The sequence below is a fragment of the Rhamphochromis longiceps genome, linkage group LG23 (assembly GCF_057381845.1).
Source record: "Rhamphochromis longiceps isolate RC_006_pf linkage group LG23, R_longiceps_female_GT1.1, whole genome shotgun sequence".
In the NCBI taxonomy this organism is placed as follows: domain Eukaryota; kingdom Metazoa; phylum Chordata; class Actinopteri; order Cichliformes; family Cichlidae; genus Rhamphochromis; species Rhamphochromis longiceps.
Genome location: NC_140578.1, coordinates 39,748,515 through 39,765,859, shown reverse-complemented (window position 1 = coordinate 39,765,859; position 17,345 = coordinate 39,748,515). Strand labels below are relative to the sequence as shown.

Sequence of the window (17,345 nt, the reverse complement as noted above, 5' to 3'; positions counted from 1 at the left end):
CTTCAAAAACACAAGAGTTGGATGCACAAGTTAGAATTTACTTTGTGTGTGGATTAGAGAAAATCCAGTGTCAAAAGTATAAATACAGGATACAGAAACCCCCACTAGTATTTGCTTAAATGCCTCTTAACAAGTTACACATCGAACAGATGCTTTCAGTGACAGTCAACAAACTTCTAGCATAATTCTGGCTGGATATTTGACCACTCTTCTTGACAGAGTTAGTAGAGTTTATTTAAATTGGTTGAATTCCTGGCTTATAAGCATAGATAAATTACATGCATACATTTCAATGGGGTGGAGATTGGGGCTTTGGGAAGGGCATTGTCCTTTTTAGCAAATGACAATGCGTTTAGTGCCAAGTTTTTTTACTAAAATACCAACCTATGCATCTGAAAAATTAAGGCTACATGGGGGATACAGGAAGTGCAGGGAGTTTTCTTTCCCACTGTTGCCGATTGCCTACTCATAATGAGTCATCTGATTGTTGTTTTCTCTGTGTTACTGCAGGTCTTTAAAGCGCCTTGAGACAACGGAAGTTTTTATTTGACGCTATATAAATAAAAACTGATTTTTGTGCTGGTGTAAACAGCAAGCGTTTGAATGTATTGAGAAATGGCTATTGTAGTATGTTAATTAGCCATGTGCTTGTATGGCTTGCTTGTTTATCCTCATTAGTCATGTGGGGCTATTGTCTGACATTAATTTCAGGTGAAAGCTTGCTTTAAAGACTAAGCTGGATATGAATAATGAGCCAATCATGTGATCATTCATGGAGAATAATCACAGAGAGAATTGCTGCAGCAGACAGACAGACACTCAAAGTAAAAACGATACCCATCTCGCTTTCACAGCTGGTTAAGATTGCAGGGTTGGAACAGGGGTGTCAGAAGTCCCATCAAGCACTCAAGCAGCAACCCACACCTCCCACTTCCTAATGGGTAAACACAGTTGTTTCAGCACATCAACCCAAGGGCAAAGGTCGCTGAGACTGTCAGATCATCAACTGGATTCCTGCGCACCCTGATGAGAAGAGTGTTTTAAGAGTTCTCTTGGCTCACAGTGTGCACATGCTGCCTGCATTTGTACGGGTTGGTCTTTACAAACTAACGTGAGAGCAAATACAGGTGCAGCTGCCATGCTCTGCACAGGAAGGGCATCGTCGGGCAACTTCATTCACTGATTCAGCTAAAGCAGTACCTGGTAACAGCTACCAATCAGGGCTTCATCAGATAGGTGTTGCTGTGGATGTGTGTGTAAGAGTGTGTGAGTGAGCAGAACTGTTTCCACCACTGAGGATTGCAGACCCGGAAGATGTAGAGACAGCTGTACCACAGCGGGGGTATGTGTGCGTCTGTAACTCTCAGTGGGCCCGGAGACAGAAAATATGCATGTCTTTACTTTCAGTGTCTGTTTTTACACAAAATGTTCCAGTTCCTACACGAACGTAACCTGCTGCTCGTATGATCTCATCAGGAAAGCCGACAGGTGTCTAGGGTTACACCAATGTGTACACACTATAAAAGCAGTGTGTGTTGTGATGGTGGAAGCAAAATGACAGAAATGATGTAATTGTTCAAATACTTAAGGTTTTAATTTTTAATTATTTTTTTAAAACCTATTATTATAATGATCTGTTCCCCAACTTCTCCTACATGTGTTGATCAATGTGGATGAAATTACTATATAAGCTGCCTAGGGTACCAGGATTATCAGCATATGTATAGCTTTGGGAATCATTTTTATAATATTCAAATCCTTACAATTTCTATAAATGTGAAGTAGCTTATCTCGAAATGAACTGCAACATCTCGAGTACATTCCTACAGCAAAGATTTTTTTTCTTCTTTTCCTTAAGACAGGTTGTAATCTGGATTGCAAAAGTAATAGATTATCTATGTTTTGTTGTTTACATAGCATCTTATTAAAAAACAAAACAAAAAAGAAAACCTGGCCAGCCAAGTACATAGAGCAGTTTGTTTGTTCCGTCCAGCAATGCTGTGATTCATTTCACAACTGGTAAATTAACGTGCTTTTACTTTGAAAGTTCCTGTCTCATGTCTCCCTTTAGTCAGGGTGGTCTGCTGTTGGGATAGTTTTGGATATCATTTAGTGATCCTTCTCTTCTTCCACTCTCAATTAAACATCAAATAAACTTCACAGCGTGGCAGGAGCTAGCAGTGTCGTTTCTTTGAGAGCCGCTGCTTGCTGAAGAGGCCACTTTGAGCAGAACTTGCAGCATTTGGAGAGCTGCTTGTGTTATGCTTACTTATTAGAGGCAGCTGTATGTGGCATGCATGTATTTTCAAATTCTTTCAAACTGTTGGTTCATTATAATCTTATATTTATTTTATATTGTGATTAAACCATGAGAAAGAAGAGTAGGCTCTTTATACAGGTTCCTCTTAATAAGCTATTTAAACCCCTTGAAAAAGTGTGTTTTGTTTCTCCTTCTCGTTCTTGTCCTCGCTATATCAGTACTTGATTAATTTGAGCACTTTTGACTGAGAAGTTATCAGGTGTACACTTTAACTTGTGTGCTACCACGCATACCACTAGAAAGGTCATGCAGGATATGAATTTCTCAGCATTAGTTTGCTGATAATTCTGTAGAGGCTTAACGCGTATGTAGGCAGATTGTTGAGTGAACAAATTTGTCATTTGAAATCTAAATTTTGCCCCGCATATTATTTATTTATTTGACTGCTTTTTTCATATTAAATTGAAAATCTCAAGAAATGCTGTTCAAATCAGGAAATCTTGTCTTACTGCACATGTCAAGCTCCAAAGCAGCTATAAGAGGAAACACAAATTTGCAATATCTGCCACCTCCTTTCCCCCAAAATAAACTGTGTAGGGTAGGTCTCCCTAGCACAGGTCTCTATAATAAAGCTTTTATTTTAGCTTTTACAGCTGCGCTGCACCACACCGCTCTGTAATTCCCACTGGCACGAGCATGGAGACTACGAAACGTAGCTAACCACCCACTGTAAATCCAGAATATTCCCAGAAACAACACTATGTCTGCCCACTGCCCAAGACTAGTGTGTGCCCATCATTATGTGTACATAGGTTTATGGCAGGCGCTCACTGAACTCAGGAGTCATGAAGTGAATGAAAGAAACGCATGCAGACGCTTGTGTTTGTGTCTGTAGGTATCTGTGACTAACTTTAAACCTTTTTGTATTGCAGGGGTCCCTTCAGCGTGGTGAGGCGCTGCATCAACAGGGACACCGGCCAGCAGTTTGCTGTAAAGATTGTTGATGTGGCCAGCTTTACCTCCAGCCCTGGCCTCAGCACAGAAGGTGAGAAGCACAGCAGACCTGGATTGATCTGGGGCTGGCAGGTCACGTGTGCTGGTTTTTCACTTAAGGCACCAGATGGAAGGGGTTAACATAACCAGGGCAAGAGAGCGTCGCTATAGAGATTATTCAAGGAACCGCACTCTTTAACAGACCTAGAAGAGCTGTGTTCTGTGTTATGGGACCCCCCATGTTCTTGTGGGTTAAAACAAATATTGGGATTAAACTGCAAATGGAGGTTGGCTCACACATCAAACACTGTGGCACTCACAGAGTGCATAATGGCCTCTCACACATAAATAAACAGGCCATAATGTTGCATACACTGCACCCAGATGAGTAATATCTTGGAACTGCATGTGTCGTGTGTTGGTTTAGGGTGTGATAGGCTCACATTTTGTGAGATGCTCCATGCATGCCTTGTCTCACTATGTGGGTTTGGGTTTTGTCATGCTGTGTGTGTGTGTGTGTGTGTGTGTGTGTGTGTGTGTCAGGGTGGGGAGTGAGGGATTGAGACAAAAATCACAGGTGTGTGTGTGTTGGTGGTAGTATTGGCATTCACTATGGGCCATCTGTGATGCCCCAGCCAGAGATTATTCTGGCAGCCAATAACAGCAGGAAAAGGAAATGACCCGAGGGAGGAGACAGAGGAAAAATCGGAGTGTTACACCAAGGTTTCCCAAACCAGAACTTACACCCAGGTTATTTTTGTGCTAATTGTATTCATCTGAAAACATAAACCACCCACATTTAAGAGTTTCTCTTACCTCAGAAATATTTCAAAGCATCTTTTTTATTTTTTAAATCTCTTGAGTCACTTCACACATGCTTCACCATGTGGTCGCTTTCACCAGGAATGGCACAAAAATGAACAGACTTCCAAATGTGATGATAGGGATGTCGAATTCTTCCAATACGTTAAAGGTTGGGGCTTTGGCGCATGACTTGTTACAGAGGCTCTCGTGTCACATGATGCATTTCTAGGAATGCCAACAATATTACATTGTATGCTTTTTCATATTGCGATAAACAGAGAGCAGCTCATTTCACAAATGTGGGGATTTACTGTGCTAGGCAGCAAGAGATCGAATCCGTAGCAGATATTGAGGGGAGGGTTTTAAGGGCTGTGGGTGGTTAATACTGTTAGATAGACGTCGGTATCAATAACAATTTAAAACAGCTTCAGAGTATAAAATCATTTAAAGCACATTCAGAAGGCTGCGTGATAATTGTCCTTTTTTTATTCTGTTAAAAGGTGCCGTACCATTGGAAAGCCTGTTTGTTTGGCTTAAATGGTGCTGCATCTGTAAGAAAAACACATTTGTGGGTTGAGCAGCAGAGTTGAGTTTGTGGGTTGCGCCCATGAAAAAAACAAATCTGGTCTTTCCTCTAAGATGACAACGCTCACCCTCACAGAGCGGGGTTTATCAGAGATTGCTTCCAGGATTTGGGATTTGGGAGTGGAGAGGATGGAAAGGCCTGCCTGCAGTCCTGATGTTTGACTGTTGGAGAATGGTATGCGTCCCACAGCAGTGTGTGAGCGGAGGACCAGCATAAAAATAAATAAAAAATAATATTGTTAAATAAAGAAATTGTTAAAATGCCAACATACCTTGTTTGCAATAAATGGCAGCAAACAACACAGTAGCAGAATCAGGTATAAAGCACTGATAGAAAAGATTTGATGTTTTTCATGGGCGCACATACTAACTTTTTTTTTTTTTTTTTTTTTTTTTTTTTTTTTTTTTAAATCATGCAGTCTGTCAAATGTTATACAATTCCAGAGTTTTCTGGTGTTTTTGCTTAATTAGACTTGAACTGTTAATTCATTATTCAAGCTTTGCAGAGTAATTTTGTCACTCAGTTAATTAGTTAATTGATCATTGCGTTGCTATAAATGTTCAGGCTTTTACAGACCTGGTGATTATCAGTTGTTATCAGTGTGAGGATGAGGGTTATACATTTGCCTGTTTGTCTATGTGGGTTACCATATAAAACAAATTACATAAACATTTGTTTGGATCATGGGACCAAGCGCCCTACAAGAAAACCAGTCAGGCTAAGGTGAGCCCCCAAAGAGTCGATCACAGTAAAAGTTTCACCTTAAATTTGGTAAACCTAAGCATTTTTTAAAAACTTTTTTTAATCTGCAAGTCGGCCACTCGGAGTGGCAATGTGAAAAACTGGAGTGCAGCCAGAGTGATTTCATGAGACCACATACCTTAGCTTATTAAGAAAGACTCTGTGTCAGCATAAATCCGAGTGAAAAGGAGACAGAGCTGCAGGCTGGGCTGAGCTTCGAGCTAACGTAACAAATATTTGGATTTCTATACAAATGTATTTCTGTGCGAAACACGTGAGAGAGGTGGAATGAATAAAAGATGAATACGATAATTAAGAGTCTGGAGTATTGAGTAAAAGACAGATGTAGATGGCTCGCAATGACCATAAAAACTTACAGGTATTGAATTGTTGGGGGGGAAATACAGTAGTTCAATTTGCAGTATTATTTGTTAGACATGTTAAATATTGAAAAAGTCATTTATCAGAAGTGAAGACAAAGTAACACTTGGCGAATGGGCAAGCCTAAATGACTTCTTAGTGTGATTTCTGTACATTAGTTTTATATGATAGTTAGAATATCAGGAGATGGTGTGGCAACATGGTCCTGCAGTCTTCAAAGTGCAATTTATTAGCATGACATGACAAAGGCTAAGCGAGGCCTGCTTTGGAAAAGGCCCAGTGGACGGCATCAGCTTCATTCAGAGCGTTCCAGGCCTCTCTGGCTCCATCAGCCGTTTCCTTGTTGGACAGTGGGCAGCATTGTTAAGTTCAAGAATTGCTACTCGATGAGACGGGCAAGAGATCGGTGTGAAAAGGGCGAGAAGGAGGAAATGATGGAAGCAAAGGGAGAGCAGAATAGGGGGCTCTGTAGTGGGGACTCTGTCGGTTCTCTGTATTGCATAATGATAGTGGTCACGACACAAAGAGAGCACACACTCACACACACAAAGATCAGTAGACTTACAGATGGGGAGCGGAGTGTGTAAATGAGCTTTTTATGGACTGAGAAGCCCAACAGCAGCACATTATGTCTGTCAGCTCGCCTCAGCAGTCTGCATCTCTGTCGTTACCTCATGTCCTGCCAGTTGTCTGTCAGTCTATTAGACAACGTGTCTTTGCTCTTCTCACAAGAGAGAAGTCTGTCCTCTAATCGTAGGCGTGTTTTCCATCCAGGCAGTCAAAACATAAGAAATCCCCACAGTCATGTTGCAATTGTTTCTGCAGATCTGTATTAGTCATGATGTTGATGACAGTGATCCAGATGTGCATTCTTTCTGGTAGAGACCAGCTTGTTGATCAGTTAGTCTGTAGTCTATATATCAAGAAGAGGATGCCTGGCAAATTAAATGCTCTGCAGCTCCCCCTAGTGTTGAGTTAGTCATGTGGCAGGCAGTCTGCTGAGGTATGAAAAGAGCAGTCAGGTATTTCTATGTTTCTCTGTCGTTTACTGCATTTAAACATAAAGGATCTAAATGTTTTATAGGGTGAGTATAGTATAGAGGGAGATGTGTTTCACAATGCAAACCTTTAGGTTGAAGGAAAATTTATCCTATAGTACTGAGTAGAGCAGGGCGATATGGCCAAAAATATTTATCACGATATATATTTGAAAATTTGCGATAACGATATAACCGACGATATAATTGATGCGAGACAAAATACAACTCCACAACATTACTAGCGCAAAAAGACAACCTTCCATTTATTTTCACTTAAACAAGAAGCTGGTTTTTATGTACATTAAAGCTTTATAAAAATGTAACAGTGCAAATGCAAATTCCTTGCTGAAAGTTTAACCAAAAGGCATTTCCAGTAGAAATGGGCTGACATATCCTGAGCATAACCATGTATAATATCCACTGAAGTTAAAAAGAGGTGCTTTGCAACATTAAACTGCAGTGTGCAGTACGTATTTTTCGGACCATAAGGTGCACAGGATTATAAGGCACATTAAGCGAAACAAAGCAGTCAGATAAATCAAACTTTATTAAACTCATTCTTCTTGCTTCCTCCACTTCTGTACCATTGATTCATTAATGTTGAATTCTCTGGCAGCTGCTCTATTCCCATGTTGTTGCAGTATATTAATGACTAACCTCGTATTGTGGATGGATTATCTCAGTTGTTCTCCTGACTGAAGTTTGGTCCTTTTACAGCATCCTGCCATGCGATTGCATTTGTTTCTAACCATGAAGAACCTTCACGTTAACTTTTATAAGTGGAAAAGTGTTAGTGTTCGTCCTCCAGCTTCACTGTTTATGTTATGCTAACATAGCTGTGTCGCTAGCGATCACGTAGCACATCATTATATACCAGCTAGCCCAACTTCAGTAACCCTACAAACGTCACTGCTGTTTAGTTTCCTGTCTTCATTTATGTTGGAAGTGATAGCAGAGCTGTACGTTTGATTTTTTTCAGAAATCTCTCAGTCAGAACATGCAATATCATGCTTAGGTAACTAGCGAAACTAGCGAGCTAACTTCCGCTAGCTTCCTGCTAACTTCTAACTCCGTTAAATGTAATAACTTTTGTTTTCATGGATGCCTGGAAGTTAAACTTTATAGTTACACCTGGTAAAGCAGCAATGCTGATCGTTTTATTAAAGATGAAAGAAGTTAGACAGTTTTTAACTCTAAGTGACGCTGCAGTGTTGTTTGACCTGAAGTATACGGAGTTTAGGACCCAGATTACTCCCAGATTTAAGAGCATCTTAGTCCGACAAATACTCGCTTGTCCAAGGTAAATTTCTCCCAGGACACAATAAAAGCTAATCTGATATTGAAAGTTTGCAATACCTGAATGAAAAGCTTCAGTTTTTGTATAAGCAAACTTTGTATGCTCATTTCCAACTCTGTGTTTAAATTGTTGGACTCTTAACAGGGCAGCTTCGCCTGATTCAGTTGAAAATAAACTTTTTTTCCTTTTATCCTGCAGCTCCTCAGTCAACCTGTTTTAGCTCTTTTAGCTTTCCTCTCCTCCCTTTAATTGGATGCGTCTCACAAACAGAAGGTCTGTGGGCGGGCTGCCGTGCTCACAAGCTGAACCTTGTGCATGAGATGATGATATTGGGGATCCAATCCACTCCCACTGACATCACCTAGAGCTAAGAGCCGGGGGGAAAAGACCTTTTAGAGCAGTCTGAAGACTCACTTGCATATATGCTGTCAGCTTCATTTGAAACTTTTTCCATTTTAAGTATAGACATCCAGCACTGGAGCTGTAAATAGATGTCAGAAAATAAGGAAAAGCATTTTAGGTGTACTTTAAAGTCTACGAAGCAGTAACACGACTCTTGGCATACATTTAAATATTAGCACTTTACCTCACAACCTGGAAGTATAATTAGACTGGATGAAATCCAAAGTGTTCGATTTGTCTCACCATAGCCCATGTTGAATTTCTTTCTCACAGATCTGAAGCGAGAGGCGAGCATCTGCCACATGCTGAAACACCCCCACATCGTGGAGCTGCTGGAGACTTACAGCTCCGATGGCATGCTCTACATGGTCTTTGAATTGTAAGTGTGTCGCGCACACAGTTCACATTCCCATCCAATTTTAGGTTTGGATTTTGTATGTTTTATGTATGGCAGCTTTTCTCTTATAAACTACCGTCACCACCGCACTAGGCAAACAGTTACCAACTAATTTTATCAGCACTAGGCAGATGGCTGTTACTGGTAATTTCACACCCCCTTGTTTTTGTGGTTTCAGACTTCTTGGTCTCTTTGACGAGAAAAAGGAAAAAAAAAAGTGTGATATTTGAAGATATCGCTAGGCCAGCGCAATATGTAATCATAAGTATAATAGTGTACAGTTCCTGATTTCTTACATTTTTGCATCTTTTAACACTTGCATGTTTCAAACAAATAATTTAATTTAAAGGGGGGGGAAGAAAAGCTATGTAAACCTACTTGGGCCCCTGTGGAAAAGTAATTTCCTTCCTTGTTAAATCATGAATTAACTGTGATTAACTAGGTTTTTGTAATTCAGTTTCAGTACTCACACCAAGACCTGATTACTGCCAGAAATCACTTAAATAGAACTTGTCTGACAAAATGAAGTAGGGTTTAAAAAAATCTCTCAAAAAGCATCATTCAACGATCTAAAGACACGGCTGAGACACAAAGTCACTGACATTTATCAATCTGGAAAGGGTTACAAAAGCCACTTCTTAGGCTTTGGGCCTCCAGCGAACCACAATGACAGCCATTATCCATAAATGGAATGAGACGCTAGCCTACCAGAATGACTCCAAGAGTGCACCACTCATCAAGGAGGTCACTAAAGACCCCAGAATAACATCTAAAAAACACAAGGTTTGAGTCCTGTTACATCTGATGTACAACTAACAACATTTTATAAAAAGATCATCATAGCAACAGGCAAACATGGTGGTGGTAGTGTGATGCTCTCGGGCTGTTTTGCTGCTGTGATTGATGGAACCATGAATTCTGCTCTCTACTGCAAAATCCTGAAGGAGAACGTACGACCATCAGTTCATGTCGTGAAGCTCGAGCGCTTTTAATTATGATGAAACAGATCCAAAACACAGCAGCTAGTCCACCTCTGATTAGCTTATTTGAAGATAAAAAACAAAGGTTTTGGAGTGGCCTTGGCAAAGTCCAGACTTAAATCTGATGGCATGACCTTAAACAGCCTGTTCATGCTTGAAAACCCTTCAGTGTGGCTGAATTAAAACACTTCTATAAAGAAGAGTGGGCCAAAATTCCTTTCCTTTCTCACACAGGGCCAACTGCATTCTGGATTTACTTGGGTTATCTTTGGCTAATATTAAAATTTGTTTGATGAGCTGAAACATTCAAGTGTGACAAATATGCAAAAAAGAAATCCGGGAGGAGGCAAATACTTTTTACAGCACTATACATGAGAAGTGTTTGAAGGAAAAATAATTTATTGTATCGGCTGTTATTTTTTTTGTCTTTCATCTGATTATTGAAATGATTCAAATGTAGCCTGAATCTAAACCAAATCTAAATCTATACTAATAAAGAGTTCTCAGCTGACTCATTACTAAACAGATCATTTCATACCCACCCTAAACCTTTCTTCCTTTTTTCTAGTATGGACGGTGCAGACCTGTGTTTTGAAATCGTGAAGCGAGCTGATGCTGGGTTTGTGTACAGCGAAGCAGTGGCCAGGTAGGGGACACAGTCTGTGAAGTGTGGGCTTCACATTTTCAAATATTATTAAAGCCTGAAATACACAACATCTCTGTGCACGCTCTAAATGATGCCCCCCCCCCTTCTGTTTCTGCTTTCTGTCCCTCCAGCCACTACATGAGGCAGATTCTGGAGGCGCTTCGATACTGCCATGACAACAATGTGATTCACCGTGATGTAAAGGTGAGCTTTCGTGCAGTCAAGCTAGTGAAACCACAGAACATGTTCCATGACTCGCAAAGGACAACCTATTAAATATATTTATCACACCAGAAGTGTATACTGCACAGTGTTACTGCCTTCCTGTGAAGATGCTGTCTTCACTGCTTGTGGGAAGGCAAATGCTAAAAGCGACCCACGCTTTACCCGAAAGTTTCCCTTGATATCCGCTTTTAATATTAAGTTTAGTTACTCTGTGGTTTTTAGAATAAACCACCATGAGGTCTCTTTTTTTTTCCTTTAGGCAAACCAACACCTCAGCAAGCGTCAGTGTTAGCTGTAGCATACAGCGGTAAAATAAATATTGAACACCAATTTTAGTAAAGTTGTGAGTAAATACATTTCTAAATGTGCTATTAATATGAAGTTTTGACCAGATGTCACCTTTAGAAATATATTTACGTAAATACTTGGGGATCTACGGCTGTAAATAAATCAACTGTGTGGATTTATTAGGCATTCCTAGAGCAAAATCAGAATCCCCCAGTATTTCCAACAGGATTAACCCTCAAACACAGGTGTCCGACACTACTAGACCATATGGAGCAGTGCTGAACCAGGCCCTTGATCCCATCTGAGCCATTTGACCACACAGCTCAAAGCTGTCAGCAGCAGAACCAGTGCAAGCGCTGATCATCATGGTGGGTCAAAGCTGGCTTTCGTTTGCTTCTTGTAAGAGCAGACTATTGAGCTCAAGCAAAGCAAAAGGCTTAAAGGACGAAATAGGTTATTGTCCATTCCAGCCACTTTTTTTTCTTCAAAATTAAAACAAATTTGGGGTAAATAAACGATTATCTTACATGAGCAGACTCACTGCGATTAATCTGCATGATTCACACTTAATAAATAAAATTATATTAGTTTTTCTTTCACTGGATCCAGAGTTAAGATCCACAGTCAAAGCATTTAACGCAATAGGAAACCTGAGCTCCTACATACTCTGACCTCATTGTTTGAAACACTGGTTGTTGTTAGAGGATCCACCACTATAACAGTATAGGTATGCCAATATAATGTGCTCTGTGCTGAAAGAGTGTGAAAAGAGAAAAGTTAGTTCTCTATTAAAGTCTACAGCAATTTATTTTTTCTCCATAAAACTTTTTTTTTAATACTGAAAATTCTTGACATTCACTCACACACACACATTTCATATCATCATTAGTCTTGTAAATGTAAATTTTTAAAGACATGGCTGATGCTGTAGTACGTCTTCAGACATAAATCTGTTGTCTTTAACCAATAATGGAAATTGGTTCAAAATCCATCTCTGACAGTGGTTCATGTACGGGGGCATAATTTGTTAGAACCGAAGCTGTCAATGGAAATGCTTTACTCCGATTTTTTTTTTCCTCCTGTGATCACTGTTGGCCAGTAGGTGGAAGCGTAGTCACTCTTGTGCAGCGGAGGTTAGAGTTGATGACACACATACTGGTTCTGGGGGTGAGTGACTGAGTGTTTACACCGAGGTTGGGTACAACCACAGGGACAGACGGCCGTCTGAAATCCATGGTGGAGCTGTTGGATGTCACGTCATTCAGGAAGAGAAGCCGGTGGCCGAGTCTGCGTCCGAGTGCTTGGAGGGCAGCTTTGCGCACCGAGCCCGATAATAGAAAGTACATGACAGGATCCAAGCAACTGTTAAAGGCTGAGAATAACAACATCACCTCATTGGTCCAGTCCATGATTTGCATGTAATTACAGGATAGGCTTGAGCTCAATTGGGAGGAGATGTAGAAGGGGCGAAAGGCGTGGTAGGGCCCGAAGCAGATGGTGAAGAGAAAGAGGACAAAGAAGGACTTCTTTGCGGTTCTCCTGTATCTCTGTGCGTTAGGTAGGTCCGGCTTGTCCCGTGACACCTGCTGCAGCCGTGAGGCAATCTTGGCATAGGAAACCACGAGGATGATGAAGATGAACCAGAACATCACCACCAGCCCTGCGTTGATGTAGGCTTTCCAGTAGGCTTTTTGTCGCAATTTGTACTGGAAGCACTTATCGCTGTGTTCCTTATCCTCTGGTGCAGCAATCATGGGAATCGTACCCACCAGGAATGCAATCCACAGAACTCCACATGCCACCCAGCTCCACGGCTTGCTTTGCCCCCACAGCCTCAGCCTTAGGCCTCTCCGTGCTCTGCCCTTCCCCTTCAGCCTCAAGTACCTGTCCAGGCTGATGAATCCGAGTAGAAATATGCTCATGTACATGTTCATGTAAAATAGGTTTCCCACCATCTTGCACGCCACAGGTCCCAGTACCCATTTGTTTCCATTAATATGGAAGAAGACCCTGAAGGGCAGGCATGCCAGGAAGACCAGATCAGCCACTGCACAGTTGATGAGGAACACCCGCACTGAGTTTCGGCCCGAATGCAGGAACAGGAAGACCCACAAAGCAAAGAGGTTACCCACGAGTCCAAAGATGAAGAAAAGAGAATAGACCACCGCCTGCAGAACACGGAGGCTTTCATTATTAAATGAGCAAGGCATCGGGGTTGAAGTGACAGCTGTGTAGTTTGAGGTGGAGAAAGGAGAAAGAGAAGACGGTGACATGTAGCCTGGGAGGGATGACGTGGATATAGGGAGAGAGGTGTCGAACACTGCAGAGGTTGGGAGTACCGGCCTGAAAGTCGTATTCATTGTGGCTCAGAAGTTTTAAACATCAGGACCTAAGGGGAAAAAAGGGGGGAAATCAGCTTATTTTCACTGAATAGACATACAAAGAAGCTCTTGCTGTGCAGCAAAACAAGGTGCACGGACTGAAACTGCAATTGTGTGTTTTATGAGTAATACACAGTGAGGTGAGTAATACGTAGGTTGTAGATTAAGGTCACACACAAGTAATGATCTGTGAGTTTTCCACCATCAAGTGGAAATTATAGTAATTTGTGTTGAAAAAAGGTGCGGCACCTTACAAAATTAAAGCTCTGTACACTGTGCAGCTTTTTCAAAGTTCCACTGTGATTTAGCTTTCACGGGTGGGAGCAGGAGTCATGACTAATCAGAAGTTTTATGCCTGTTGAACGCATAAATTCCAGTCCCACGGTGTTAGAGCGGAGCCAAGGGGTGCACGCTGCAGATGCAAAAGCGCTCACAGTCACTCTGACTCGTACACACAGATGTTTGGATTAAGGTGCAACACTCACCATCAATAATCCTTCCATAGAAGATCCAACACAGCTGTGAATGTGTAGGAGTGTGAGCTCACAGTAGTCCTGCATGTATTTTCCTCCGTCCATCTAATGCTGCTCCATTATCAGTCTCTTAAAGCTTTTGTTAAATGAATAAAGGTGAGTTTAATTGTTTTATGTTAAAAGAAACTAGTCCTGGCTGAGCACCGCCTTTTTGCCGTTTTCACCTCTGAAGTAATTTATCCTGCAGGCTTGTCTGTGTCACCGCTTCTGCTCTGCTCAGCTTGTCTTCAGTCTTTACTGGAAAGCTCTTTCATAGCCTCTCCTCTCTCATAGATGTGAGACGGCCCCCTCTCTCTCTCTCTCTCTCTCGCTGTCTCTCTCTCGCTGTCTCTCTCGTACTCTCTCTCTCTCCACCCCCCCTACAAAATTTGCAAAGAATAAGAAGACAGGAAGTGAGCCCACCACTTTTCACACTCACTATGGTTGTGCATGTCTTCTTACTGTCACAAAAAGGGACAGTAAGATGAATGTACCTGAGAGGAATACTGCATTTAACAAACATTTGATAACATTTTAAACAAATTTTATTTCCAATTTGCATCCACATCTCTGAAACCCATCATTTCATTTGTTGTCTTTTAAAAAAATTAGGTGTGCAACTTGGATTTACTATTATAAAAGAACAAATATGTGAAACTGTGATGGGAAGCAGTTTTATTACCACTGACACAGAACCCGTGATGGAAAACATGCCACGCAACACCGTCCTCGCTGCTCATCAGCCGCTGACATCATCTGATTAGTTTTCCTCGCAGAAAGCTTTGGGTCATGGCGAGTCGCCGCACTATTTGTCCAGTGAATTAGATATTAAGTAAAATGTCATAACAATTTTGATTAAGCAGTTTTTACAAGTCTACCGGTGAACGCGGTTGGCTTAATGTCCTTCTCCTTAATAAACTAGCCGTTGTAATTTAGCAGCAGCTATCACGGCACTTGGCAAATATTTTCTTACCTGCCTCTGACCTGCAGTACTAGTCCTGTGTGACTACATGGTGAAGCTTCGGTGTCACCTTTTTCACACTAGTCTAAGTACATACAGTCTCTTTCTTTGTGCTACTTCCAGGCACTTTTCAACTTGTTCTCTAATGTGTGTGTTTCTGTTGTTTTTGTATATATATTAATGTTTGCTATTGATTCCTGCTGTACGTGTCTGTCTGTATCCTGCCAAGTTTCTAAAATAAATGAATTAACCAGAATCTAAAAAGCATACTGGAGGGTTAAAAAAGGTCTCTTCAGCTTTGTGAATTACCTCCAGAGTTCTCCATTGCTCACTGCTGGAGTCAGTCAACACCGAGCTCTGTAGCACACAAAGTGTGAGACAAAAAATGTGCATCTCCTTTTGAACGCACTGTCAGATTTGTGCAAGCTCAAGTGAAACCAGGGTACACTAACCACCATTTGAACATAATGGAATCTTGCACTCTTGCACAGAGAGCAAAGCAATGCTCTGCAGTGTCTGTGCTTGTGCCTCTTTTATTTTAAAAAAAGTCAGTGTGATTTTTAAAGTCTGCTCAGACTGTCCCGCATCAGTCAGGCCCTAATTGTACCAAGTATTAGCTTGTCGTCATTTGCACTGTGCTGACGCGTGTCTTTCATTCCTGTGCAGCCTCACTGTGTGCTCCTGGCCTCAAAGGAGAACTCTGCTCCAGTGAAACTCGGAGGCTTCGGAGTGGCGATCCAGCTGGGAGAGTCTGGTTTAGTAGCCGGAGGTACAGTGAAACACTTTTCAAGGGTTTTCTTGCATTCCGTGATTACAGGTGGCCCACAAAACAAGTGTAGGTCTTCCCCCACACCTGTGGTTACCATTTATGCAGAAATGACAGCAAAGTGCACCGACTTGTTAATGAGGTAACAGACTTCACGCAGACTAATGCTTACGTATGCAGTCACCTCCATAGTCTCTTTTAAAGGTCGGGTTTTTCCCCCCTTACTGTACGTCTCACTCATGCTTACATTCTGTCCACAACCTTAATAATAATGAAATGTAATAGATTTGTTTGTTTCTTTGTAATGTTTCAATAAAAATATCCTACTTAATAAAAACTGCCACGTTATTAGGAACAGGTTTTCACTGGTTGTGGTTTAGGCTGGATTGAGCGAAATGACCAGGCAGTATTTTGGATATGAGTAAGCAGGTCTATGTGGGTCTCCTCGAGCAGCCCTAGTCTGTTCCCACAGTCCAAAGACATGCTCATTAGATGAATCACAACATGTAACTGTCTGAGCTATCCTCGCTGACTCTCTCATATTGGATTGTGAGATATTCTCCAAGCAGCAGCGCTCTAAAAAAAAGAGCACGGGACGGGCTTGTTTAAATGTGTTTTTTAAATAATAATAAAAAGTTCATCATGAAAGTGTATCAGCGTAGTGTATGAAATTTATCTCTTTCCTCAGGTCGAGTGGGCACGCCCCACTTCATGGCCCCAGAGGTGGTGAAAAGGGAGCCTTATGGCAAACCGGTAGATGTGTGGGGATGTGGAGTGATCCTCTTCATTCTGCTGTCCGGCTGCCTGCCTTTCTACGGCACCAAGGAGCGCTTGTTTGAGGCTATCATCAAAGGAAAATACAAGGTAGGCGCTAAATGCCAAAACGGCCTGTGCTTTGGCCCTGAGGCTCAGACTGAACCGTGCTGTTGTGCATGTTAGATACAAAGTTGAGGTCTTGGATTACAGGAACTGAATGCAGTGCTTTTACCACATCACTTCAGAACTTCAAATTGTGGCCTGCCTTTCCTCTCCCCCCCTGGTGTCTTCAGCTTTTCCTCTCACACAACAAGAATGTGAGAGGTGATGAATAAAGTGACTGTATCAGCAGAAAAAAACTAAGATAAAGGTCTGATGAATTATCTGCTTTCAGCACAGTATGAGTTTCCTGTTTGGTGCACTAATCTGTAGCAGATGCAGTCGCAGTGTGCAGAGTGATGGACAACACCGTTGCTATCTTCCATCAAGCTGCTGCCAAAAAAACCAAACTGTAAAACATTTTGCACAACAGTGGGGAGAAAAATGATGTGGGTTTATTTATGAAGCATTAAATGGTGTGTAATTTGTCCTTGGATCTTTAATTACTGCCAGATTCGGCTGCCATCCTGGCTACTTCACGCGTTTCTGAATATTTCTCTGGGTTTCAGATGAACCCCCGCCAGTGGGCTCACATCTCTGAGAGCGCCAAGGACCTGGTGAGGCGCATGCTGATGCTTGACCCTGCTGAGAGAATCACTGTCTATGAGGCTCTCAACCACCCCTGGCTGAAGGCAAGATCACAAGACACACACTCACACACACATGCACATACTGCTAGCATTCAAATTAACTGAATGCAAATAAAAATACTCTCACTTCACATCTCTGCAGCTGTAGGAGGTTATTGTTGTTTGATTTCCTCTTTTTTT

At 41.6% G+C, this 17,345-nt stretch overlaps 2 protein-coding genes across 7 annotated transcripts in view; one reads left to right on the top strand and one right to left on the bottom strand.

The window, feature by feature from the left end:
- The window catches only part of LOC146642547 (peripheral plasma membrane protein CASK-like), a 52,139-nt gene that overhangs the window by 16,184 nt on the left and 18,610 nt on the right, over positions 1-17,345 (top strand). For all 6 annotated transcript variants that reach the window (XM_085399203.1, XM_085399199.1, XM_085399201.1 and 3 more), the window contains exons 2-8: positions 3,193-3,305; positions 8,778-8,883; positions 10,450-10,527; positions 10,659-10,731; positions 15,561-15,663; positions 16,349-16,524; positions 17,085-17,207. In XM_085399203.1, the coding sequence (XP_085255329.1) occupies positions 3,193-3,305; positions 8,778-8,883; positions 10,450-10,527; positions 10,659-10,731; positions 15,561-15,663; positions 16,349-16,524; positions 17,085-17,207 (772 nt within the window). The remainder of the gene's footprint in view (positions 1-3,192; positions 3,306-8,777; positions 8,884-10,449; positions 10,528-10,658; positions 10,732-15,560; positions 15,664-16,348; positions 16,525-17,084; positions 17,208-17,345) is intronic.
- Positions 11,520-14,251, bottom strand: LOC146642548 (putative G protein-coupled receptor 34). Its single transcript, XM_085399206.1, has 2 exons — positions 13,907-14,251; positions 11,520-13,429 (listed from the first exon to the last, which is right to left on the bottom strand). The coding sequence occupies exon 2, from the start codon at positions 13,398-13,400 to the stop codon at positions 12,126-12,128; it is 1,275 nt and encodes a 424-aa protein (XP_085255332.1). The 5' UTR covers positions 13,401-13,429; positions 13,907-14,251; the 3' UTR covers positions 11,520-12,125.

Coding starts and splice junctions, on each gene's coding strand:
- LOC146642548 (XM_085399206.1), bottom strand. CDS start 13,400: ATGAATACGACTTTCAGGCCGGTACTCCCAACCTCTGCAGTGTTCGAC.